At 40.9% G+C, this 27,193-nt stretch overlaps 1 protein-coding gene across 5 annotated transcripts in view; it reads right to left on the bottom strand.

Annotated features, from left to right (window-relative positions):
- lig3 (ligase III, DNA, ATP-dependent) overlaps positions 1-27,193 on the bottom strand; it is a 131,427-nt gene that overhangs the window by 64,854 nt on the left and 39,380 nt on the right. For all 5 annotated transcript variants that reach the window (XR_011348698.1, XM_069910904.1, XM_069910906.1 and 2 more), the window contains exon 6: positions 6,089-6,255. Coding sequence is in view for 4 of the 5 variants with exons in the window: in XM_069910904.1 (XP_069767005.1) it covers positions 6,089-6,255 (167 nt within the window). In the remaining variant the exon portion in view is untranslated. The remainder of the gene's footprint in view (positions 1-6,088; positions 6,256-27,193) is intronic.

The raw sequence follows: 27,193 nt of genomic DNA, 5'->3' as shown, positions 1-27,193 counted from the left end.
CACACACACACACACACACACACACACACACACACACACACACACACACACACACACACACACACACACACACACACACACACACATATATATAGTTCGTGGTCATTTTTGCTCTCGTTACATGTCTTCATCTCTGCTTGTTTTGTAGTTGTTCTGCAAATTTTCTTGCTTCCTCTGGATCTGAGAATAGTCTGTTTTGTTGCCCTGGAATAACTATTTTAAGTACCGCTGGGTACTTTAACATAAATTTATATCCTTTTTTCCATAAGATCGTTTTTGCTGTATTGAACTCCTTCCTCTTCTTCAGGAGTTCAAAACTTATGTCTGGATAGAAAAAAATTTTTTGACCTTTATATTCCAGTGACTTTTTGTCTTCTCTTACTTTCTTCATTGCTTTCTCCAATATATTTTCTCTTGTTGTATATCTTAAGAATTTTACTAAAATGGATCTTGGTTTTTGCTGCGGTTGTGGTTTCGGGGCTAAAGTTCTATGTGCCCTCTCTATTTCCATTTCTTCCTGTAATTCTGGTCTTCCTAGGACCCTGGGGATCCAATCTTTTATAAATTCTCTCATATTCTTGCCTTCTTCATCTTCCTTAAGGCCCACTATCTTTATATTATTTCTTCTATTATAGTTTTCTATTATATCTATCTTCTGAGCTAACAGCTCATGTGCCTCTTTAACTTTTTTATTAGATTCTTCTAATTTCTCTTTTAAGTCCTCTACTTCCATTTCTACGGCTGTTTCTCGTTCTTCCACCTTGTCCACTCTTTTTCCTATATCTGACATGACCATCTCTAATCTATTCAGTTTTTCTTCTGTACTTTTAATTCTTCTTTTTATTTCACTAAATTCTTGTGATTGCCATTCTTTTACTGATTCCATATATTCTTTAACAAAAAAATATCCATTGTCTTGCCTTTCCCTTCTTCTTCCATTTCTCTGTGTTCTTCTTCTTCTTCCTCTGGGTTGATCATCTGTTGCTTCCTTGATTTCTTTTTACTCTCTTCTTTCTTGTTCTCATTGTTTTCTATGTTCTCTTCTTGCTGCTGTGCTGTGGCTGTCATTCTCAGCTGTGGAGATCGACTCCTCAGCTGGTGCCCCCTCCCGTCAGTGTTTTTTTTTTGTCTTGCACATCGCGCATGCAGTTGCGCATGCGCGGTTGCGCACGTTTGCTTGGCTCCACGAGCCATTTTTGTAGTTCCGAGCTCGGAACTTCGACTGACCTGAGGGAGCGGGCTTCTCTCTCCACAGCGGGCCTCCTCGGACAGGTAAGGCCTTCACCTTCTTCCGACGTCTTTTCTTCTTCTCTTCTTCCCATTGCTTTTGGCTTTTCTTTCTTCGCTGCCATTTTCTTCCCACCTTTACTTTCACTTTATTTTAATTTTTGTGTTTTGCCTTTGTGTTTTCTGTGTTTTTTTAAAACTTTTCCGAAGAGGGCTGGAGTTCCCCGACCAGCCACTACTCCATCACGTGACTCCTCCAAGATGGTGGAAAGCTTGATACAATGTGTAATGAGACTTTGAGGAAGGATAAGCAATAGAAGGAACATAAATGGAGCTGGAAGGATTGAAATGTGTTTATTTCAACACAAAAACGTATTAGGAAGAAAGGAAATGAACTTCAAGTATGGATCTGTACATGAAATTGTGGCCATTGCAGAGGTTTGGCTGATGGAAGGACAGTTCTGGCTGATGCAGGTACTTAGGGTTCAGATGTTTCGGAATGGGTAGAAAGGCAGGAGGGAGGGATGGGGGAGTAGCAGTACTAATCAGGGATAGTTACACAGTTGCAGAAAGGGAGAACACTGTGGAGGGATCGTCAGTGTGCTCGGAGGTCTGAAACTAAAGGAACGATCACACTATTGGAAATAGTCTACAAGACTCCAAATAGTCTTCAGGACTGAGCAGATCAGTGGGCAGATTTTGGAATGGTGCGCAAATAATACAGCTTTTGTTATGGGAAGACTTCAATTTTCCAAATATTGACTGGCACCTCCTTAGGCAAGATAAATAGATGGGGCAGAATTTTTCAGGTATATTCAAGAAGGATTCCTTACACAGTATGAAGACAAGCCAACTAGGATTATGCTATACTGGATGTAGTACTAGATAATGAACCTGGTCAGGTGACAGACCTCTTGATGGGGAAGCATTTCGGTGACAGTGACCACAACTCCTGGACCTTTAGCATAGCAATGGACAAAGAGAGGATGAGATTAAATGTTAAAGGTGTTTAACTGGGAAAGGACTAATTATGTTCAAATTAGACGGGAACTGGAGAGGGCAAATTAGGAACTGGTATTCTGGGGAAAAGCAGAGAAGTAACATGGAGGATTTTTATGGCCCACTTGCACGGACCATTGAGATGGTAGGAATAAGGAACCATGATTGACAAATGAGGTGAAACAGCTAGTTAAGGAAGCAAAAGTCATGAAGGGCTCATAAAAATGATATGGTAGCAAGGAAGGAACTTAATAAAGAACTAAGGAGAGCTAAAAGGGGGCACAAGAAGGCCTTGGAGAGTTAAATTAAGGAAAGTGCCATGGTGTTTTATGCATACGTGAAGATCAGAAGGACCACTAGAGTGAAGGTAGAGCTGTTTAAGGATAAAAGAGGCAACATGTGTCTGGAGGCAGGCAAAGTTCTAAATGAATACGTTGCTTCAGAATTCATCAGAGAGAAGGACCTTGGTCAATGTGAGGTCAGTGTAGAACAAACGTTTGTGATGGAGCATGTTGACCTTAAGAAAGAGGAAGTGCTGGATCTTTAAAACAATCAGATTAATGTCCCGGGAACTGGATGAGATGTATTCCAGGTCACTACAGGAAGCAAGGGAAGAGATTGCTGGGGTGCTGACAATTATCTTTGCATCCTCTCTGGAAACTGGGGAGCTACCAGAAGATTGGAGTATGTCAAATGTAGTCCCTTTGTTTAAAAAAAAATAACAGGGAGAATCTTTGAATTATAGACCAGTGAGTCTTATGTCAGTGGTGGGAAAACTTTTGGAGAGGATTCTTAGGGATAGGTTTTACAAGCATTTAGAGGTATAGTATCTCAGAGATCGTCAGCATAGCTTTGTGAGGGGCCGGTCATGAGTTTTTGTGAGGAAGTGACAAAAGGTATTGTTGAAGGTAGGGCAGTAGATGTAGCGTATATACATTTTTCATACGGCATTTGATCAAGTGCTTGATAGTAGAGCTATTCAGAAAGACATGAGACATTTGTTCCGTGGACCCTTGTCGGTGTGGATTCAGAATTGGCTTGCCTGCAGAAAGCAGAGGATAGTAGTAGATGGAACGAATTCTACCTGCAGGTCAGTGACCAGTGGAATTCCGCAGAGATCTATTTGGGACCCCTGCTCTTTGTGATTATTATAAAGGATCTGGGCAAAGAAGTGGAAGGATGGGTAAGTAGGTTTGCTGGTGACACAATGTTGGAGATGTTGTAGATGGAATAGAAGTTGTAGTAGGTCACATGATAGAAAGGATGCAGAGTTGGGCAGAGAAGTAGCAAATGGAATTCAATCCAGATAAATGTGAAGTGATACAATATGGAAGGTTGAACTTGAAGGTTGAGAACATAGTCAATGGCAAGGTTCTTAACAGTTTGGAAAAACAGTGACTTCAGAGTCCAAATCCATAGAGCTCTCAAGGTTGCTGCACAGGCTGATAGGGCAGTTAAGAAGGCTAATGGTATGCTGGCCTTCATTAGTTGGGGGATCATGTTCAAGAGCCATGAGAAAATGTTGCAGCTCAATAAAACTCAGGTTAGACAACACTTGGAAAAATGGTGTTCAGTTCTGGTCACCTCATTATAGGCAGAATGTGGAAGCTTTGGAGAAGATGTGCAGAGGAGATTTACCAGGATGTTCTCTGGATTGGAGAATGCATGTTATGAGCCAAGGTTAACAGAGCTGGGATTTTTCTCTTAGGAGCAAGGAAAGATGAGAGGCGACTTAAAAGCCTACAAGATTATGAGAGGCATATATAGCGTGGCTAGCCCGCACCTTTCTCCTCAGACCAACAGTAGCAAACACCAGAGGAAAACTGTTCAAAGTGAGGGGAGGAAAGTTGAGAGTAGACATCAGTGGCAAGTTTGTTTTTAAATAAACAGAATACTGGGTGTCTGGAATGCATTACGAGGGTGGTGGTGGCGGCTGGTACAATAGGGACATTTAAAAGCCTCAGACAATAAAAATTTGAGGTGGGAAAGGTTCAGATTGTTGAGTAGATCGGCACAACATCAGGGGCCAAATGGACTTTTCGGTTCCATGTTTTTGTCACTTTCCTTTCAAAAGGTTAGTTTAAAACTTCTCAGTAAATGTACATCACATCACCACCTCTGCTTGCCCATGAACATGGTCAGGTAATACATTTCAGAAGAGGTGAGAAAGACCCTATGAAGGCACAAGACTCAAATGCTTAATGAAATCCTGATGGGAAGTTTTTATTTATTCTGAGCCTTGTTCTCAACATTAGCAAAATTAAGAAACTACTTGTGGACTTGAGGGGGAAAATGGAACATGAACCAGTCGTCAACGAGAGTCAGAAGTGGAAAGGGTTAAGAACTTCAAATTCTTGGGTGTCAGCATCTCTGATGATCGGTCCTGGGGCCTGCACGTCGATGCAATTACGAAGGCGGCTGCATTTCGGGAGGAGTTTGAGGAGATGTAGTATGTCACCAAAGAGTAGAGCAAATTTCTACAGGTGTACCATGGAGAGCATTCTAACTGTCTGTAGGGAGGTGCCAATGCACAAGACAGAAAAAGACTAGAGAGTTGTGTGCTCTGCCAGCACAATCACGGGCATTGGTATTCACTCCATCAAGGACACCTACAAGAGATGGTGTCAAGAAAACAGCCTATCTTTACCTCACAGGCCATGGCCTCTTCGCACTGCTACCATCAGGAAGGAGATACAGGAGCCTCAACAGAACACCCAATGGTACCAAAACAGCTTCTTCCCCGCTGCCATCAGAAAATACTGAATAGACAATGATCCACAAACTCCACCTCACTTTCTCTTTTCTCACTAATATATATTTAATGTAATTTATTGCTTTAATATTTGCATCTGTAATGGTACTGCAAAACAACAAATTTTGTGACATGTTCTTGACAATAAATTCTGATTCTGAGCTCTTTACCATCAAGACCCCCCTCAAAGTCCTATGCCAGTAATGGGAGAGCCAAGAACCAACTTAAAAAGGAATCAAAGAGACAGAAGCGGATCAAGACAGGCAGAATACTTCTCAAGAATCCAAATAATCTTTCCTCAAGCTAGGTACTGAATTGATTGGGAGAAAAAGCATGAAGGAAAGAAATAAAGAAATTTGGTTCTTTTGCTTTAATTCCAGAGCCAATTGCAAAATATCTCAGAATTCATATTAAAAAAAAAATCAACTTTGCAAATTACAAACTATGCTTACATTCTGCCATCAATGCAAGCAGAATTAACATTGAACAATATCTCCACAACATTAATTTGAAAAAACACCAAGATAATTATTATGCATCCACATGTCAGATCAGCATTTTCTAGGCCCTTTCATTAATAACATTATGGGCTATGTGCACCAAACCTTTCTGTTAGAGTTCAGAGCTTCAATCTGAGAAACTAGTGAACAGAAGCCTGGCAGATGTCTTTAATGATAATATATTCGTGTGTGGGGGCTCCTCAAAAATGATGACATATGAGTCAAGAACAGACTCTCCACAAGTTTTTGAATCACCGTTAATGACACATCAATGTTGTGTATAGGAAACCCCCTTAAAGCCACCACTATTAAAATTGGTTTTTAAAAAAGACACTTTTTAAAGAATCATCCAATTTAACATTACGCCTGGCAAATGCTGGGGACGACACCCACCTGAAATTCAGCTTTACTTTAAACCAGGAAACATATTGATTGGTGCAATTCAGCAACTTTAGGGCCTTTCATCCAGGTTAATGTCATCATTCAGTTTCATGTATGACTGTCATCACAGAGGAGGTGGAGAAACTTGTGCAAATCTGAGAATTGAATGTGTTAGCATCCCTGTTTCAAAATAAGGTTAGAAGACATTGGAGAAAACACAAAGACTTACTTTGAAGCAATACTCTGTAGCTCCTTCTGCTGATCTTCTTCCCTGGTCAATTTAGAAAGCTGAGTGAGAGCTGCATCAACATCTTGAATCGTCATGATACTCTTATGAGCAGGGGAGAAACCTCTACTCTGTTCAAAAAAGATCCGCACAGTTTCAGAGACATCGCCCTGGGGTAAAATAAAGACATGTGTATTCATACGCTTCCTTGAGGTGGAGTAGCAGTTTACAGTAAAGAAATCTTTTAAACACAGCACTGTTATAATGCAGAAAGTACTACAGCTATTCAGCCCAAATATAAAGAGATATCTTGCTTTAGTGTCACTTAACTAAAAGAAGGCACTAACCCTCTCAATATTTCACCCAATATTCCAGGTTTTGTGCGCACAACTTTCTGAAGTCAGACTTTAAATCAACATTGGATAAAATTAGAGGCTACTGTGTTATTTATTCACAAAAATTGATGCTCACTTTAGTTTCTCTCAGTGGGAGTGAGGCTAACGTGAACGATAATCATCCAACTATTCCAGCTTCATTAGTCAGTGTTAAACCAATACCTCTGAATCAAATTGAATGAGACTCGTGTGCCACCTTAGAGTATCAGAAGGAGCATATCAGTTATTCACTGGAATTGTTGGCATAAAGAAGAAGGAAGCCAAACTTGCCTAACGCAAGAGCACATGAGATAAACATCAGATGTTGGAGAGCTGCAACAATCACATGATTGCAAACCGCACACACTAAACCTATCATTGTGAGTACCGGCTTTTATGATGTCTGTAACAGCCAACATATTTCCGCGAGCCGCACATTACATGTCAAAGAGTCGCATGTGGCTCAAGAGCCATGGTTTGGCCATCCTTGGCATAAACCTACTTAACACAGAAGCAAACCAGTTTTAAAAAGCCATGGTTGTAGTTTATGGTTTATCGGAACAAAATATTTTTACTGAGTAAGGCCCTAAAATTGCCTTCAATGTCTTCCCAAACTAGCAAGTTAAGAATGTTCCTTCCAACCAAAATAGATTCCCACAATTATCCTGGTACAAGAAGAAATTCTTTCTTCGGTTGGTTGTGAGACTTCTCAATGCAAAAGGAATACTGTATTGTGGTCAAAGTACAAACCACAAAGCTGGCAACTATTGGATAATGTTATAAACATTGCAAATAAGGAACCTCAAATTAAATAATAAAAACCAAGTCACAAAGCATTTTTCACTTCCAGTAAGTATGGTCGTGGCTATCCCTCAGGCTTCGTTCTGACAGAACAAAGATGCCTGTGTGTGCATTTGCTTAACATGTACTTGATGTTGCACTCCAAGATACTTCACAAATCGACCAACTAGTTTCAATGGCATGGAAACCCAGATGATTGGAGCTGATGGATTTGTTGCAGCCTAGCTATTAAAAGAAGCTTCTAAACCCAGAGTGGTGATGGTCCGTATGCACTACGTGAGTACAAAGGATAGATTGATTCGTACAGCCAGAAGATTTGGAAAAGTGACTGTTTGTGGCTTTAGTCTAAGAGCCTATGAAGATTTTAGTCCGGAGGTAGTACGGGCTCGAAGACTGTTTAAAGATCTGATGTCCGAATGTTTTGAGAAGAAACTGAAACCTGCGCTCCTGTATCCTGCGAGGCTCAGAATTTCTCCGGAGAACCAAGCTCGTCAAACATTCGACTCCGTGTCTGCAGCACGGAATTACCTGTCGGCTAATTTCCCGTCTAGCGCGACCTCTCAGCCCGAGTGACCGATAAAAAATGCGGTAAATATCGGTCTTTTTCAGGTTAATAGTCAGACTCTGATTTCTGACCATTCGAAAAGTAATAGATCATTGTAGCTCTAATTATCCTGTTCATCTCTAACACATTTTTATATTTTTTTTTCTCCTCTGTGAGAATTTTTTTTTTAATATATAAGTGTATGTTTAATTTTATATTAATCTATATATGGCGATGGAGGACCATCGCCTTCCCAAGATCGTGTTATATGGCGAGCTCTCCACTGGCCACCGTGACAGAGGTGCACCAAAGAAAAGGTACAAGGACTGCCTAAAGAAATCTCTTGGTGCCTGCCACATTGACCACCGCCAGTGGGCTGATAACGCCTCAAACCGTGCATCTTGGCGCCTCACAGTTTGGCGGGCAGCAACCTCCTTTGAAGAAGACCGCAGAGCACACCTCACTGACAAAAGGCAAAGAAGGAAAAACCCAAAACCCAACCCCAACCAACCAATTTTCCCCTACTACCGCTGCAACCGTGTCTGCCTGTCCCGCATCGGACTTGTCAGCCACAAACGAGCCTGCAGCTGACGTGGACTTTTTACCCCCTCCATAAATCTTCGTCCGCGAAGCCAAGCCAAAGAATCTATACTAATAATATGATTATATTCTTTACTATTTTATTTCTGAGTTACTGAAAATGGCGATTTTTTATTCTTTGTTTATTAAAACTTTTCGCGGTTTATTTTTTTTACATTCGCCATTTTCTCTTTGTCTTTCTCCATAAAGTAATTTTAAAATGATTTAACTCTTTATGACTTTGTTTTATCAGCAGGTACTACACAATTACGATTTTTCTTTTATTTCTTTTTAAATATTTTTTTTTCAATATTTAGCATTTGATTTTAGCTTAAGTTATCCTTCTTATAAGTTTAGGTGGTGGATCTTACCTTAATATTAGGAGCTGCCATCTGAAGACATGGGGGTAGGTTTAGTGTTATTTCTTCTTTTTTCTCTGATCGCTCTCTGGTCAGATGGGGGGCTTTGTGGGTGGGGGGTGGGTTTTGTTTTTCTTTCAGGGGTTTTTATGTTTCATTTTCTTTCGTTTTTTCTTGATTTTTTTTAGAACTACAGATATGGCTGACGCGTCGTCATTTCCGGTCCTTCCTTATATCTTAATTCTTCTTCCGGGTGCATGGGTCCCTGCTTTGGTTAACCCTTTATATACTGGAGGGTTGACCTAAGTAATGGATCAAAACATTAATTTTGTCTCTTGGAATGCTAATGGTTTAAACCACCTGTTTAAAAGGAGGAAGGTCTTTAAAGTATTCCAGAGACTGAAAGCACAGGTTATTTTTTTTTTTTTTACAGGAGACTCATGTGAGGAAGGAGGATAATCTGCGTTTTTTTAAATCTTGGAAAGGCCCACAATTTCATGCCAACTCATGCTCTAAGACTCGAGGTGTATCTATTTTTATTGATCCCTCTATTACATTTGTTCAACATGACATCACTGTAGACCCTAACGGCAGATTTTTATTGGTTACTGGGTTATTATTCAATATTAAGGTTGTCATGGTTAACGTTTATGCCCCGAATGTAGATCACCCTGAGTTTTTTAGATCTTTGTTTACTATTTTACCCAATCTAAATGAATATCATTTAATAATGGGTGGGGATTTTAACTGTTGTTTGAATCCCCTGCTAGATAGGTCGAAACCTTCACAGTTCCTACCGAATAAATCGGCTACATATATTAACTCTTTCCTTACTAACTCCGGAGCTGTTGATATTTGGAGATTTCTTCACCCGACAGATAAAGAGTTTTCCTTTTTTTCTCATGTATACCACTCGTACTCGAGAATTGATCACTTTTTTATTGATTCACGTTTTATTTCACTTGTAACTGCTTGTAAGTATGACATTATAGCCATTTCAGATCACTCTCCATTACAACTCTCTCTTAAATTCAAAGACTCTGTTTCTACTATTAAGCACTGGCGTTTTGATGTTACATTATTGCAAGATTTAGACTTTGTTAAATTTATGAAAGAACAAATTAACTTTTTTTTTCAACAAATTACACTACGGAAATTTCTTATGGAATATTGTGGGATACATTCAAGGCTTATATTCGTGGTCAAATTATTCCTTACTCAGTTGCTTTGAAGAAATGCATCAAAAACAAGACTCATCTATTGGTTGAGAAGATTAAAGACATTGACATATTTCTATATGTGACTGATCCTACTGAAGAACTTTACAAACAAAGAATTGAACTGCAGATGGAATATAATTTGTTACTTACATCTTCGATTGAAAACCAGTTAATTAGATCTAAATCTGATTTTTATGTGCATAGTGAGAAATCGGGTAAACTGTTGGCTAATCAACTGAAGAATATTTCAGTTAGACGCCAAATTGTGGAGATTCGCAAACAGAATGGAGAACTGACTGTTAACCAGGAAGAGATAAATCAATCTTTCCAAAATTTTTATACATCCTTATATAGTTCAGAATCCCCTCAAGACCTGAGTAATAGGTTTAATTTTTTAGAACATTTGAAACTCCCAAAAGTATTACCTCAAGATAACTTAGAATTAAGTAAACCCATTACAGATTCTGAGATCAATAATACTATTTCCTCACTGAACTCAGGGAAAGCACCAGGTCCCGATGGATATTCTGTGGAATTTTATAAAGCTTTTTCTTCTACTCTCTCTCCCTGGCTTATTAAGATGTTTGATGAATCTATCACATTGGATAAACTACCACAATCATTTTACAGAGCTACGATTTCTCTAATCTTGAAAAAAAATAAAGACCCGACCGAATATTCTTCTTATAGACCAATTTCTTTGTTGAATGTTGATTCTAAGATCTTCTCTAAAATTCTAGCGACAAGGCTCGAGAAGATATTACCATATATTATCTCTGAAGACCAGACTGGATTCATTAAAAATCGTTATTCCTCCTTTAATATTCGAAGATTGATGAATATTATTTACACCCCTTCACATAAGTCCTCAGAATGTGTTATTTCATTAGATGCTGAGAAGGCCTTCGATAGAGTAGAATGGCCTTATTTATTTACAGTTCTTGAAAAATTTAATTTTAGTCCAATATTTATATCTTGAATTAAATTTCTTTATAATTCCCCAGTTGCCTCGGTTTTTACTAATACCCAAAGATCGCCATATTTTCGATTATTTCGGGGCACCAGGCAAGGGTGCCCTCTTAGCCCTTTATTATTTAACTTAGCTTTAGAATCTTTGGCAATTGCTATCAGAGAAGCACCCAATATTACTGGTATTATTCGTTGCAAGGATATTCATAAAGTATCACTATATGCAGATGATTTATTGCTATATATTTCCAATCCTGAAAATTCTATTCCTGCAGTTTTATCTTTATTAGCCCAATTTAGTAATTTTTCGGGATATAAACTGAACTTAAATAAAAGTGAATTATTCCCTTTTAATGGATGGGTTCCTATTTATGATAGTTTGCCTTTTAAAATAGCTAGAGACTATTTTATATATTTAGGGATTAAGATTACTAAAAAACAAAGATTTGTTTAGGACTAATTTTTTCCCTCTATTGGACCTGATCGGTAGTTTACTTACCAATTGGTCACCATTATCCCTATCCATGATAGGCCGAATTAATGCTATTAAGATGATGATCTTACCTAAATTTTTATATATATTCCAAGCTATACCTATTTTTGTTCCTAAATCTTTTTTTGATAAGGTCGATTCTAAATTGTCTTCATATATCTGGCAAAACAAGAATCCTAGATTGGGAAAAAAATATTTACAGAAATCTAAACTGGAGGGAGGATTGGCATTACCCAACTTTAGAATTTATTATTGGGCAATTAATATTAGTTACTTAAGGTATTGGTTGAATTATTCAGAATTATCTCTAAATCCCCATTGGGTAAATTTAGAAATTAAACTGGTACAAAATTTCTCAATTAGTTCTATTTTGGGAGCTGCTCTCCCTTTTACTCTTACTAAACTATATAAACTAATTGATAATCCAATGGCTAAACATACACTACGTATATGGTTTCAATTCCGGAGATTTTTTGGCCTAAGTCATTTTATCTTGGAAACCCCTATTGTACTAAATTTCTTTTTTCATCCCTCTCTAATTGATCAACCTTATTTACTCTGGAAAGTTAAAGGTATAACATGCTTTTCGGATTTATTCTTGGATAACTCTTTCATGTCATTTGAACAATTGTCCATGAAATATGATTTACCTAGATCTCATTTCTTTCGATATTTGCAGATTAGGAGTTTCTTAGTTTCGACTTTACCCTCTTTTCCCAATCGGGAGATTACGACTGTTTTAGAGGATATACTATATTCAAAATTCCCTCCAAAAGGTGCGATATCTAAATTATATAATATAATTACAAAAATAAATTCTGGGACTTTTGAAAAGTTTAAAAATGATTGGGAAATAGAACTCAACCTTCATATTTCCAATGAAAATTGGAATAAAATTCTGCGACTGGTAAACTCCTCTTCTCTATGTGCAAAACATTCACTGATACAGTTTAAAGTTGTTCATAGAGCTCATATGTCTAAAGATAAACTCCATCGCTTTTATTTTCATATCGATCATATATGTGATAAATGTCAATTGGAAATAGCTTCCCTTACACATATGTTTTGGTCCTGTCCCTCTTTACAGAATTGTTGGAAGGAAATTTTTTCCATTATATCTACCGTTTTGAATATTGATTTACAACCACATCCCATTACTGCAATTTTTGGATTACCTATGATAGATTTGACTTATTTATCTCTTCCTGCGGATCGTATGATTGCTTTTCTTACACTAATGGCTAGAAGATCTATACTATTGAATTGGAAAGAGGTTAATCCTCCCACTGTTTTCCAATGGTTTACCCAAACTATACTATGTTTAAATTTAGAGAAAATTAGAAACTCTGTCTATGAATCCCCTTCTAAGTTTGAGTTAATCTGGCGACCATTTATTCAATATTTTCATTTGTGGTGAGTTGATCTGGCTCTGTTTTCTTTTTATGATTATGTATGATAATTGGGCTGTTAGATGAGATCGGAGTGATCGGCGTGGTTTAGCTATATCGGTAGGTATTTTTTTGTTAAGTTTTTAATTCAGATTTGTTTTTTCTTCCTTTTTGGGGTTTTTTTCTCTCTTTTTTTTATATATTTTTATTAATTATATCATTTTTTTTTAGAGATAGTTCATACTCTAAACTGATCTAAAATTTTTTTATGATATATTTTTATTCTGCAATATTATTGTTTAATATCTCTGTATTAATTCATTATTTGGTGTCTCCGCTCCATCCTCAACATCCATTGGAGCGCTCACACCCCTAACGTCGAGGTACTCGAGATGGCAGAGGTCGACAGCATCGAGTCCACGCTGCTGAAGATCCAGCTGCGCTGGATGGGTCACGTCTCCAGAATGGAGGACCATCGCCTTCCCAAGATCGTATTATATGGCGAGCTCTCCACTGGCCACCGTGACAGAGGTGCACCAAAGAAAAGGTACAAGGACTGCCTAAAGAAATCTCTTGGTGCCTGCCACATTGACCACCGCCAGTGGGCTGATAACGCCTCAAACCGTGCATCTTGGCGCCTCACAGTTTGGCGGGCAGCAGCCTCCTTTGAAGAAGACCGCAGAGCCCACCTCACTGACAAAAGGCAAAGGAGGAAAAACCCAACACCCAACCCCAACCAACCAATTTTCCCTTGCAACCGCTGCAATCGTGTCTGCCTGTCCCGCATCGGACTGGTCAGCCACAAACGAGCCTGCAGCTGACGTGGACTTTTTACCCCCTCCATAAATCTTCGTCCGCGAAGCCAAGCCAAAGAAAGAAGAAGAATTCATTATTTACTATGTATTTTTCATATCTCTTTGAACTGTATGTGTTTATAAATTATAATAATAATAAAAAGATTGGAAAAGAAAAGGATTTGTTGCAGCCTTCATCTGCCTTCACAACCACTGAGTTTGGAGTAACTTCGTTCACCTGTTCCACCATTGAGGACTTGGTCAGGGATCTCACCCACGACCTTATCACCATGAGCACAGCTCCAGACGACATCACTCTCAGGATCTTAGGACCACACAAGCTTCTCCACCACATCAAGGTGTCAATCCACAAGAGGAGTCACGTGATGGAGTAGTGGCCGGTAGCCCTCTCCAGAAAAGGAAAAAAAATAAGGAAAAAACAAAGCCCTAGACACACAAATCACAAAAAATAAAAAATAAAGGTGTGGAGGAAATGACACCAAAGAAAGAAAAGCCAAAAACAACAGGAAGAAAAGAAGAAAGACGCCGGAAGAGAAAAATGAAGGTCTTACCTGTACGAAAAAGCAGGGACCTGCCGTGGAAAGAGGAGCCCACTCCCCGAGGTCAGTGGAAACCCCGCAGGGTGGCGACCCACCGAACGCAGGACTGCAAAGATGGCTCATGGAGCCAAACAGAGGTGCGCAATCACGCATGCACAAGGAATCGCCCATGCATGATACGCACAACAAAGACAACACCGACGGGAAGGAGGACCAGCTGTGGAATGGAACTCTACAGCACGAACAGCTGAGAAAGACCCGACAGCAGGGCTCCCAGCGGGAAGATACAGAAAATAACGGGAACAGGAGGGGTGAGAATGAAAAAAGGAAACCAGAGACACAACAGATAACCAGCCCAGAAGAAGAGGACCAACATCAAGACACCATTAAAAAAAATACCCAACAAACTGAGACAAACAGCCCAACAAGAAAGTCAGAAGAGACACAGATACATGGAAGAGAAGTAGAAGACACAAACCCTAGAGCAGAAACAGAAGAATAAGGAGAACATCAAGCTCTGCACAGAGAAATAGAAGATGTGAATGGACAGTACATAGAATATATGGAAGCATTAAAAGAATGGCTGACACGAGAATTTAGTGAAATAAAAAGAATGAAAAGTACAGAAGAAAAAGTGAGTAGATTAGAGCTGATCATAACAGAAATAGGGAAAACATTAGACAAGGTGGAAGAACGAGAAACAGCCGTAGAAATGGAAGTTAACGACTTAAAAAGAAAATTGGAAGAAACTGATAAAAAAGTTAAAGAAACACAGGAGTTGTTAGCTCAGAAGATGGATATAATGGAAAACTATAATAGGAGAAACAATATAAAGATAGTGGGCCTTAAGGAAGTTGAGGAAGGCAAAGATATGAAAGAATTTATAAAAGAATGGATCCCCAAGGTCCTGGGAATGCCAGAAATGCAGGAAGGAATGGAAATAGAAAGGGCACACAGAACATTAGCCCCAAAACCACAGCCTCAACAAAAACCAAGATCCATTTTAGTAAAATTCCTGATATATACGACAAGAGAAAATATATTGGAGAAGGTAATGAAAAAAAGTGAGAGAAGACAAAAAAAAACACTGGAATACAAAGGTCAAAAATTTTTTTTCTATCCAGACGCAAGTTTTGAGCTCCTGAAGAAGAGGAAGGAGCTTAACGCAGCAAAATCGATCCAATGGAAGAAAGGCTATAAATTTATGTTAAGATATCCAGCGGTCCTTCAAATTGTTATCCTGGGGTAGCAAAGCAGACTGTTCTCGGATCCGGAGAAAGCACGAGAATTTGTAGAACACCTGCAAAATAGAAAGAGAGATAAGAGATGTAACAAGAACAAAGAATGACGACAAACTTCATATAAAGAAGAAAAATAATGTACAAGTAAGAACTGAGGGGAAGATAAGGGAAGAAAGGAAGGGGGGAATAAAGAGGGTGAGCTTTGATATATGTGAAGATAAAAGTCTTTCCTGGAGGGGGTTGGGTGGGATAACATAACAGTCATTGCAAAATCAATTGATGCTTGCGAGCGGGTTCACAATCCAAATGGAGAGGGGAGTTGTGGTTGCCCAGCAAAGGACAAGGGGCAACTCAGAGAGGGGGGGACATTTGGGGTTAAGGGAATTTTAGATGTGGGAATAGTGGAAATATTTTATGTTTTAGAAGTGTTGTCTTACAGTACGTTCAAAAAAAGAAAACAGAAATGGATAAGGAGGAAAGGTGGTGATGAGGAAGTGGAAATGAGAGGTAAACAAAGTATGAAATGGCCATGTTGAACTATATGACTTTAAATATTAATGGAATACATAACCAAATCAAAAGGAAAAAGCTGTTAAATTTACAGAAGAAAGAAAAAATTGATATAGCATTTGTGCAAGAAACACATCTAACTGACGTGGAACACAAGAAATTAAGGAGAGATTGGGTAGGGCACGTAACGGCAGCATCATATAATTCAAAAGCCAGAGGTGTAGCTATATTAATTAATAAAAATGTACCAATCAAAATAGAGGAGGAAATAATAGATCCAGCAGGGAGGTATGTAATGATAAAGTGTCAGATATATTCTGAATTTTGGAATTTGCTCAATGTATATGCACCTAATGAAAAGGATCAAAAATTTATGCAAGATATCTTTTTGAAGATTGCAGATACACAGGGGGATATACTGATAGGAGAGGACTTTAACCTTAATTTGGACTCAAAGATGGATAAAACTGGAAAAAAGACTAGCAGAAAGAACAAAGTAACCAAATTTATGGTTAAATCGATGCAGGAAATGCAACTTTTGGATATATGGAGGAGACAACACCCAAAGGAGAAGGAATAATCATATTATTCATAAAACATACTCAAGGATACACCTGTTCCTGTTGTCAGCCCACATCCAAGGGAGAGTTAGAAAAACGGAATTATAAAGCTAGATTGTTATCGGATCACTCACCCCTGTTATAAGCAAGAGAGCTGGGAGGACATCCGACCTAGAACGTATAGCTGGAGATTAAACTCCATGCTACTTAAAAGACAGGATTTTAGAGAATTCATTGAGCACCAAATTAAAATGTACTTTGAAATAAATACGGAATCAGTGAAAGATAAATTTATACAGAGGGCAGATAACAAGTTATGTAACTAAGATGAAGAAGGACTACAATCGGGAAATAGAACAGCTGGAAAGGAAAATAGCAAGTACAGAAAAAGAATTAGCAACAAGGGAAGATACAACAAAGAGGATTGGCGGACAATAAAATACGAAACACTACAAACATACAAGGTGGAGAAGAACATAATGAAGACAAAGCAGAAGTATTATGAGCGAGGAGAAAAAAATGCACAAAATACTAGCTTGGCAGCTTAAAACAGAACAAACTAAAAGAACGGTATTGGCATCAAGGAAAAAGGACAAACAAATTACATATAACCCAACGGAGATCAATGAAAACTTCAAGGAATTCTACGAGCAACTATATCAAACTGAGAATGAAGGGAAAGAAGACAAAATAGATGAGTTTCTAGCTAAAATTGAACCAACGAAATTGCAAGAAGAGGAGCAAAACAAATTAATAAAATCATTTGAAATAGAGGAAATACAGGATATATTAAAAAAAACTACTGAACAATAAAACACCGGGAGAGGACGGACTCCCAATAGAATTCTATAAAATATTTAAAGACTTATTAATTCCTCCTCTCCTAGAAGTAATGAACCAGACTGAAGAAACACAAAACATGTCAGATTCAAGCAAAACAGCAATAATTACAGTAATACCAAAGACGGGGAAAGATCCACCAACACGAGCATCGTATGGACCAATATCTCTACTCAACTCAGATTATAAGATAATAGCTAAACTATTAGCAAACAGATTGGCCGACTGTGTACCAAAAATAGTAAAACTAGATGAAACTGGATTTATTAAGAAAAGATGAACGGGGGCGTGGCAAGATAGCATAGAGTCTAGACATGTAATCTTGACCTCTCTGGCCAGACTTTTAAGTACCTGTTTTTTAACCCTTTGTTTTCAAGTTTAAACTTTTTAAATTTTAGTGTAAAGTATTAAGGAACTATTATGGCCATTAATGGTAAAAAGATTAAACCTCAAGTGCAAAAGAAATTACATTTTCGAAGAGTTGAAGATTTGGGGCGGAGGCGACTTGATACAGCCTCAGGCTTAATCTTTCAGTGTCTAAACCTCAAAGACTGCCTGTAGGAGCAGGAAAAAAAATGTCTACTACTCACCAAGTGAAGGATAGCACTGGAATTACCTGTTCTCTGGAAGAAGATGTGTGTTCCCAAGAAGTGGATCCTGATTTGGAAAGCCTTTTGATTTCAATGGAGGGAACACACAGGAAGACGACTCCATTGTTGGAAATTTATCAGGAAGCATTTCAATCTGAACATATCGCTTTCCTTCGTAATTTTGTGAAAAAACGAGATGCGGGGGGGGAGACCAACGGCGACCCCCTGAGGAAGTCGGGGTGCCGTCACTGGGAGTCCAGACCCACAGTAAAACTTTTAAAATGCCTTGTTGAGTTTGTCAGGTAAAAACATCATGAGTTAGGACCGGAGAAGGAGTCACCTAGTACTAAGGAGTAACAGGATGCAGGTGTCAAGATAAGTGTGGCAATAACAAGATGATGTGCAGCAGACTAACAGAGAAGGGCAGCAACAGCTTATTCATTGGACAATGTAATGGTTTGATAATTTACTAAGTGCGTGTCCTGAGGTATAAAAAAAACACCACTTGCTGATATCGGGAGAATGCGTCTTCTCCACTAACACTTAGTTGCAAGTGTTACAATCCGGTAATAAAGAATCTTGATTTCGACTCAGTCTGGTGTCTGACTCACTCATTCTCGAACAAAGCAGACCTAACAATTTGGTGACCCCGACGTGATGGGTGAGTGGACACTAGACGACGGTTTCTGTTTTTCTTGACAATCATCTCAGCTGGCTGACAAAAAGGTCCAGAGAAGCCTGTTTTAACAAAATTCTCTCTCTTAAAATCTTTATGATTGTCAGTAAGAACTGGAGATGGGACAAATTAGACGATCATAATTGAAGGTCGTCACCTGCCAGGATTGTAACACGCAAGTGTTTACAGACAAAACTATAAAAGTCCTTAAGGTGTTTTAGTGACATTTGATAAGTGCTTCGCCGACAAACTACTAGAGTTTAAAAAGTCTTTATTGTGACGTTGCAAAGTCCAATAGAGTGAGAAGGTGGTCTAAGAACAATTGGAGACCTGAGTTTTCTGCCCTAAACCGGTTATTAAGAGGAGAAATCTCCCACGTGAAGGTTGGGCTTTGAAAGAAAACGAAGGTTCAGGCTTATTGGTCTCCATTGTATAAGACTCGCTTATAAATGGCCGGTAGGTATGATAATGTCTGTACACTTGAAAACGTAAGAATTTATTTCCCAAATTTGCCGTGGTGGAATACCACAGCGGACATTAGAGACCTTGAGACGACAAAAAGAGTACTCAGAGATGCCTGCCTGGTGAACAAGGGTGACGACCAAAGACTGCAAAAGCTGTGTCCGGATCAGGTAGGAGATATCAATGAAAAAGTTGACAGAATCTTAAGAGACACACGGTTTATTTGAAATATTTTTGACAAGTTAAATGAAGGTATTCCCAGCATCACCAAGGAGATAAAGTTACGTAAATTCATAGATTGGTACAGGGAAACTGGACAAAAATATAGCTCAAAAACTTGGTTTCCTAGTTGTAACCTAATTTTCAGACCTCTTTGGGAAAACAGAGAGTGGAGGACGAGCAATCAGAGTATACAGGACAGTCTGAGGTCCACCGGAGGACCAGACTTAGAGACTGTTTCACTAAAAAACTTTTGTCATCCGGCCTGCAAGGAGACATTTTTAAAGGCGATTTTTGTTAACATAGATCCTCTAAACGGACAAGAACCTAAATTAAGAGAGGCATTAGGAAGCGACCCTGCAGCAATGGCTGCACAGTTGCCTGCTAAGACCTTTGACCAAGTTATTAGGGAAATTAATCAGGAATTAGAGAAGCGAAATACCAGTAAAGAGGCATTGGAGAAACAAAGAATTCTCTGAAAGTGTGTAGATCGCTGGAGGAAGATGGGGTGGTTACCCGGGAGCGCCGAGATGTTCCTGACAGGTGAGGGAAACAAAATTCTAAAGCATAGGGTCTTAGATAAGCTGGAAGAAACAAAACGAGACATAGAAAGGAAAATCTTTAATCGAGAGTCTGCACAAAAAAAGATGAGAGACAAGGAGATGCGTTACCGTGATGTCCTAGCTCTATTCGAGGAATTTAGTCTCCCTGATAACCCACCTATTATGGCCCCTGTAGAAATAGCTTGTAGACCCCCACCCTATGCATACGTTGAGTCACAAGGTACCCCTGACACCCCAGATGGGACCCAGGAGTCACGTCCCTTATATCCAGATATTGAAACACTGGGACATGACGGGAACATCGGGAATGGGGACACGTCAGTCAAGATACAGCCCCCTTTACTTAAAATAAAAGGGGGATTTATAGACATCGAGACCCCCACAGGATCCAAGAAAATAGAAGAAGACTTAGAGACACAGAAAAGGAACATGAAAAAGGTTCAGGATAACGTTGAAAACTTAAACAAAGATGTGATTTTGCTAGGGCAGATAAGTAAGGAACAAAAAGAATTAATGGTAGATGTATTGAGAGAAATGGAAAAGATAACTACAACACTGTCAGCAGAATTCCAAACAGGAGGAACAGTAATAGGAGCAAAGGACGAAAAGTGTAGTACAGATGAGGAAACGAGATACGGCCCACCATGGGAGGGAAGTAGCACAAGAGAACTCGGGAAGGAGAAGAGTAGACATGCCCGCCTGGACATAGTTAGGACGAAAGAGAAAGACGTGAAACCACTAGACAATGACTGAAGAAATTATCTTAGAGACAAGCGTGAACGATATACCTCCGACTCTAAGACATCAGGACCTGACGGGGACAGTGACAGTAGTGACGAAGAGGTGTATGAACAGGGAGGACAAAATAGATGTATTCCAAGAGTAAAGGTAGAACAGAATGCCCATTGCTGATCACGGGGCGGGGAAATCAAAAGTATGTACCCTGGTCACGAATGGACTTAGAGAGTCTAATGAAAAGACTTCCTCCATTAAGTAATGGGGCTGGTCCATGGATTTCTTGTTTCGAGCGAGAAACCTGTCAGAAACAATTAGCACTTGCAGATGTCAGAACTATCATGATAAAAATGAAGGCAGAAGGAGCCCTGAAGCAAATAGAGAGAACACTCAAAAGCGGAAAATTGGGGGATGAAATAGAATTTGACCCACTTTGAAATAGATTTTGGGAAGCACTTAGAGAAGCATTCCCTACACCCTATAGTCTGGACACCTTGGTAACCCTCCAACTAAAAGAAGGGGAAGGTGCGCATGAGTACCTCTCTCGAGCGTGGGACTTATGGGAAACTGGGACTGGAGAAAGACCGGACCATAGCCCCGTAGGAAATGCTCATTTTCGAAATGGGACAATAAACGGACTACCTGGTCCAGTTCAAGCAAAATTAAGGGACATTGTGGGGTTAGAGACGATGCCAGAGGACTTGTGGAAAAGACACCTGACCCATGCACTCAAACGACATCGTCAATCAGAACAGGCTAAGTCAGAAAGTGCATCCCAGAAGGGAGTGGACAAGACAACCAATAAATTGATGAAAGTCATAGAACAAATAGGGATAAAACTAGCGGCCCAACAGATAGTCCCACAGGCCATGGGGCCAGTGATAAATCTGGGACCCCAAGAAAGGAATGGTTGGGAAAGACCACTAAGTACCATGTATAGAGGAGAACATACCCTATGCTGGCACTGCCACAATCCTGGACACTACCAGCGGGACTGTCCAGAGGCTGGGAGAGGAAGGGGCATAGGATTACCCTCTTTTAGAGGTAATAGAGGAAGAGGAGGAAATTTAAGTGGACAAGCAAGGGGTAGGGATGGACACATCGATCGGCCCCAGAAAATTGGGGGATGGCAGAGTGATCAACAAGTACAGGCACCCCAGTATGACGACGATATTTGGGAAGGTGCTGAATTAGATTATTGATGGGGCCCTGGAGAATCAAAAATCACGCCTCCCTGGGAGCCACCGAAAATTTGGGGGACGGTGAATGGAGAAAAAGTTGAATTTATGATTGACACAGGGGCAGCAGTAACGACTGTAATTAAACAACCCCCAGGGAGCACATATTCGGGCAAAACATTATCTACAATAGGATTCTCCAGGATAAGGGAAACACAGCCCTATACCGATAACATTGACATGACATTTGGACGACAAAGGGTCAGAGCACCTGTCCTAGTTGTGCAGCTGCCCCATTAATTTATTGGCAAGGGACGTTCTTACTAAACTGGGGATAACCATACAATGTTCTGAGAAGGGCCTTCGGTTAACATGCCCAGGGGACACAATGCAGAGGGAAGGACAGTTTGTACTAATGACCCCAATCAATGCTTCAGAAGACTCTGTGGAGGTTATTATTTTCTGGAGTCGACTACTGTATGACGAACCAGGCCCAGGTCTGATTAAACAGTTTTTTGAGTGGAGGGCCAGTATTCCCCAGTATGGGGAGTACCAATACCCACTGGATCCCATGCATGTAACATTAAACTATACCATCCACCCGGACCTGGAGTATGAGGAGAGGTGGGACTCTCTAAAAGAAGGGAAGACAGAAATGATACATTGTCCATTTATCTTTGTGGGAAAGGAGGGAATAGCTGCTATGGTTATCTTGTCGGAAGAATAAATGGTGTAGTTCCACTTAGGATTAGAAAGTGTACCGCATGTAACCTTGGGAATTGCCAAAGATTACCACGCCCGACAGTTGGGACCGATGGTGAAGGAGGGAATGGGGTGTGAATACAGGCAGACGGAAGTCCCGGGATATTCCACCTCGGAGGGAGGGAAATTTGTCAGACTGAATATTGAAGCATGGGACCGGGTAATAAATGAGAAAGTAGAAAGAGACCGACCCATAAAAGGAGAAAGTATTGATCACGGGGACTTAGACAAATATCTTTCTGATCTGAGCCCACAGATATGGACAACGGGGCCTTACGATGTGGGAGCAATAAAAGGGGAGGTATTTCTGGAATTAGCCAACCCCAGGCAGAAAGCGATATGGAAAAAACAATACCGTTTGTCGCCCAGCCAGGAGGAGGGTATTAGGGGAACGATAGGAGGTTAATGGAGACGGGGGTTTTAAGGGCGGCACCAGTCAGCATGTGGAACACGCCCATCATGCCTGTCCCCAAACCAGGTAGAAAAGACTGGAGGATGGTACACGACCTCCGGGAAATTAACTCTGCTACCAAGACCATTGGAAGACCAGTCCCAGACCCATACGTTGCACTTAGGGCTCTGAGTCCAGATCACGAATACTACACTGTCATTGATCTGGCATTCTTTTGCTTAAAATTAGCCGAGGAATGCCAAGACTGGTTCGCTTTCACTTACCAAGAGAATCGGAACACATATACTAGATTACCTCAGAGTTATAAGGACAGTCCAGGACTGTTCAATCAGGCCCTTAGTGAAATCCTAGTGAAATTGAAGCTCCCAGAAGATGTTACGCTGATTCAGTATGTAGATGACCTGCTATTAGCAGGAAGAACGGCACATGGGTGCCTAATGGGGACAGCAGTTTTACAAAGGGGCCTAGGTGAGGCAGGGTTTAAAGTAAAGAGGTCGAAATGTCAGATCGGAAGGAGGGTGGTAACTTTCCTAGGAAGACTCGTTGGTAAAAATGGTACGGCCACGTCCGAGACACATTGGGAAACGATACTAGGTTATCGAAAACCAACAACAGTACAAGACATGTTAGCATTTTTAGGGCTCTGTGGATACAGTCGAACTTATGTCTCAGGATATGTGAGTTTGACCCAGGGTTTGAGGGAAATGGTCACGGAGATAGGTCACCGAAGGCTTAAGGAACCAGTCAGGTGGAATGTAGAACGCGAGGCGGTTTTCCTGCGTGTTAAACAGGAATTGGGGAAAACGATCAGCCTGGCTAATCCGGATTATAGTAAAGAATTCCACTTGGACGTGGCTGAAACTGGGGGCATTGTTAGCTCGGTTCTGTATCAGAAGGATAGAGGACGAAGGAAGGTATTGAGTTACTATAGTTGCAGACTAGACAATGTAGAAAGAGGAAAGGCCCCATGTCTCCGATATCTCGCAACAGCAGCTAGAACGATACAAAAAACCGCACATATTGTCCTCTGTCATCCCCTGATTATTAATACAGGCCACAGTGTCTCAGCCCTTTTAATGTCTAGTGCCTTCAGCTTCTCAGCCAACAGATCTATTAAGATGGAGGACGCCCCTAAGGGTCCTCACATCACCTTCAGGTCGCCAAGGGACAACTATTCCAATATGGCTAGAGGATTGAATTCGGGATTTATGGAGACGCATGACTGTGTAGCAAGAGTCAAGATAGATTCCAAGCTGAGGGAGAAGCTATTTGAGGAACTCATGGAGGAGGTGGATTGGGAGTTATTTACAGACGGAAGTTGCCATAAAAGTTCAGAGGGTAATGTGGCGGGATATGCAGTGGTACGATGGGTGGATGATGCACCTTATCTAGTAGAGTCCTCTATCATCCCCCAACCGGCATCAGCACAATTGGCAGAAGTGATAGGGCTCATAAGAGGATTGGAGCTGAGCGAAGGTAAATCGGTTAACATTTATACTGACTCTGCGTATGCTTGGAGTGCAGTCCATATTGAAGCACCAGGCTGGATAAGAAAGGATTTTCGGACTGCAGCCGGACAAAACGTCCGACATGATCTGGTTTTACGGAGACTTGTCAGGGCAGTCATGCTTCCCCGGGCTCTAAGCCTAATTAAGGTGGCAGGCCATTCCCTACAAAACACAAAGGAAGGGAAAGGAAACACGGCGGCTGACAGAGCAGCCAAACAGGTTACTGGATATCAAGAACCTAGACAGGGGATGATTCTGAGGACCCATGGCAAAAAAGAAGAATTAGAGAGAAGAGAAAATAGTAGTAAGTTGAGTGACCAAAAAGAGAAGGAGGGAGAGGGACCCCCACCAAATATTGAACACCTGATAGAAATACAGGAAAAAGCTAGCCCAAGTGAGAAAGAGGAATGGATGAAACGCGGTGCTACACGACAGGAGATGACAATCGGACAGTACATGTCTGGCGCTCCCCAATAGGTACGATAGTTGCCCCCCGCCAATTACTTCCGCTATTATTTGAAGAAGCACATGGGCCGACTCACATTAGCGCCACCAAAACTTATAATACGCTTAAACAACATTGGTGGAATCCCCACTTACGCGAGCACATTGACAACTTTAGAGCTGAATGTACTATCTGCAATGGGCATAACCAAAGGATCACCTTACCCCACCCGCTTTTACGATTTCCAGTACCAAGAGCCCCATGGAAAGAGATCTATATTGACTATACAGATATGGGTACTGACCTTAGGACAAAGGAAGGATACCGATATCTCGGTGGGTGGAGGCTGTCCCAACGAAGAGGGAGGATGCGGATAGTATAATAGGCTGGCTGACGCGAGAGTTGATACCCCGCTACGGGGTCCCCAGCAGAATATGCTCTGATAATGGGTCCCACTTTAAGAATGAGCTGATCCGACAGGTTGAAGAATACTTAGGGATCAAACACCGTTTCGGTAGTGTCTATAGGCCTGAGAGCCAGGGGCTAGTAGAAAGGACAAACAGGACGATAAAATCCAAATTAGGAAAGGTTTTGGGTGGGACCAGGTTGAATTGGGTTGAGGCATTGCCATTAGTACTGATGTCTATGCGACAAGAGAAGGCCAAAGATACCTTCCTGTCACCACATGAGATTCTAACGGGTCAACCCATGCCCGGTCCAAAGACTGATCCAGCCTGGGTAAAGAATTGGGAAGAAAGGGAAGTGGAACTGGACCATTATATGCAGATGCTGGGTAATATGGATGCTTTAGTTTCACAACAGGTGGCGAATGCAAATAAGGAGAACACGGACACTGAAGGAGTTCCAGTGAAGGAGGGAGACCTGGTGTATATCCGTAAACCAGGGAAGGTACATTGGACTGAAATTAGATGGACTGGACCATACACTGTTACCGCCGTGACAGATAGGTCGGTAAGAATTGACAAACCAGGGGATAATAATTGGCATCATTTTGCCTTTTGCTCCAAGGCAAAACAACAAGTAGCGAGTATTGGAAAATATGATGAGACTCATGTGGACAATGCCGAGGGCCTTATGGGCATTCCTGCTGATGGGTTGCCAAACAAGCCAACAGGGTAGTTCGGATCCATGCGGGGCCAAAGTTATTCTGAAGATAGATAAAGACAAGGTTAGCACCTTCCAGTTCGATCTATGCAGTGTCATAGCGTGTGGTAGGAATGAGGCGTCCTGGAGAGGATATGATGTTTACATGTGTAACTTTCAGAGAGGATATCCGGAGTGGGGCCTACATGTATGTCCGTCCTGGGGTGAGGTTTGGTGGTGGACAGGACCCGACACTAGATGGATAAGAAAGCCCCTTAACAAAGGGTCCAGCAGACCCCTTTATAATTTTTTCACTAAGGTCTCCCTGATATGTGGTGCCGTTACTCATACTATGAAAGGCAAAAATCCCCTGATTTTGGCAGTAAAAGCGGGGCTGAACAACCCGTGGAATATGAAGGGATGAAGCTCTAAGACACGCGAGGGGGGCACAGGGAGAGAACCTGGAGATCTCCTCTACCTAATGATTGGAGTGTTTGTAAATGGAAAAGACCCTTGGGGAGTGGTTTGACTTACAAACCTACACAAAGAACATACCCAAACCCACTTCTACAGAGGAGTTAGTGCAAAAATTTGATAGTAAGAAGCTGTCCAGGGGAGAGAAGATAGCAATTGAGACAGGTATAGATGAGTCAAACTCCTGGATAGAACAGATGGGTAAATATGCGGATCAGGCAAGGTATGGAAACTGCTGGATCTGTGCCCGGGGAAGGCCAACGTTACGGATGAGCAGATCGATTTTTGAGGAGACAGATGCTATGGACTGCACCTTGAACCTAATGTCAGAGTCTAACCCACTGAATAGTGTCTGACATGGGAACAGGCGTTTCCCATAGCTCCGGCCAATGTGACCCCCCTATCTTTAGATCCACGGGCATAAGTAATGTTACTTGCTTCGCCAATAACAACACAGCGGCACACGCTTTCCACATGGGTTGGCTACCCAGTGACTCGTGCAGGACTCGTGTTAATCTCACGGGCAGCAGAAATGCTACCCGATTGACCCAGGCTAGGGCAGATATTTGGTGGTTTTGCAGAGGTAGAGTGCTGTATAACTGGCTCCCCTCTAACTGGAATGGTCGGTGTGCTTTAGTAACGCTTAATGCGCCAGTCCTGATTGTGGAAAGGCAGGAGGAGGACGAGGATGCCCTAGATCTACACCACACAGGGGGTTGGATGTGGAGAAGAAGAAGGAGTGTTGGAC

Source organism: Narcine bancroftii, chromosome 14, assembly GCF_036971445.1.
Source record: "Narcine bancroftii isolate sNarBan1 chromosome 14, sNarBan1.hap1, whole genome shotgun sequence".
In the NCBI taxonomy this organism is placed as follows: Eukaryota; Metazoa; Chordata; class Chondrichthyes; order Torpediniformes; family Narcinidae; genus Narcine; species Narcine bancroftii.
The sequence above is the reverse complement of the archived record's forward strand: the minus strand, read 5'-3'. Positions and strand labels throughout refer to the sequence as shown.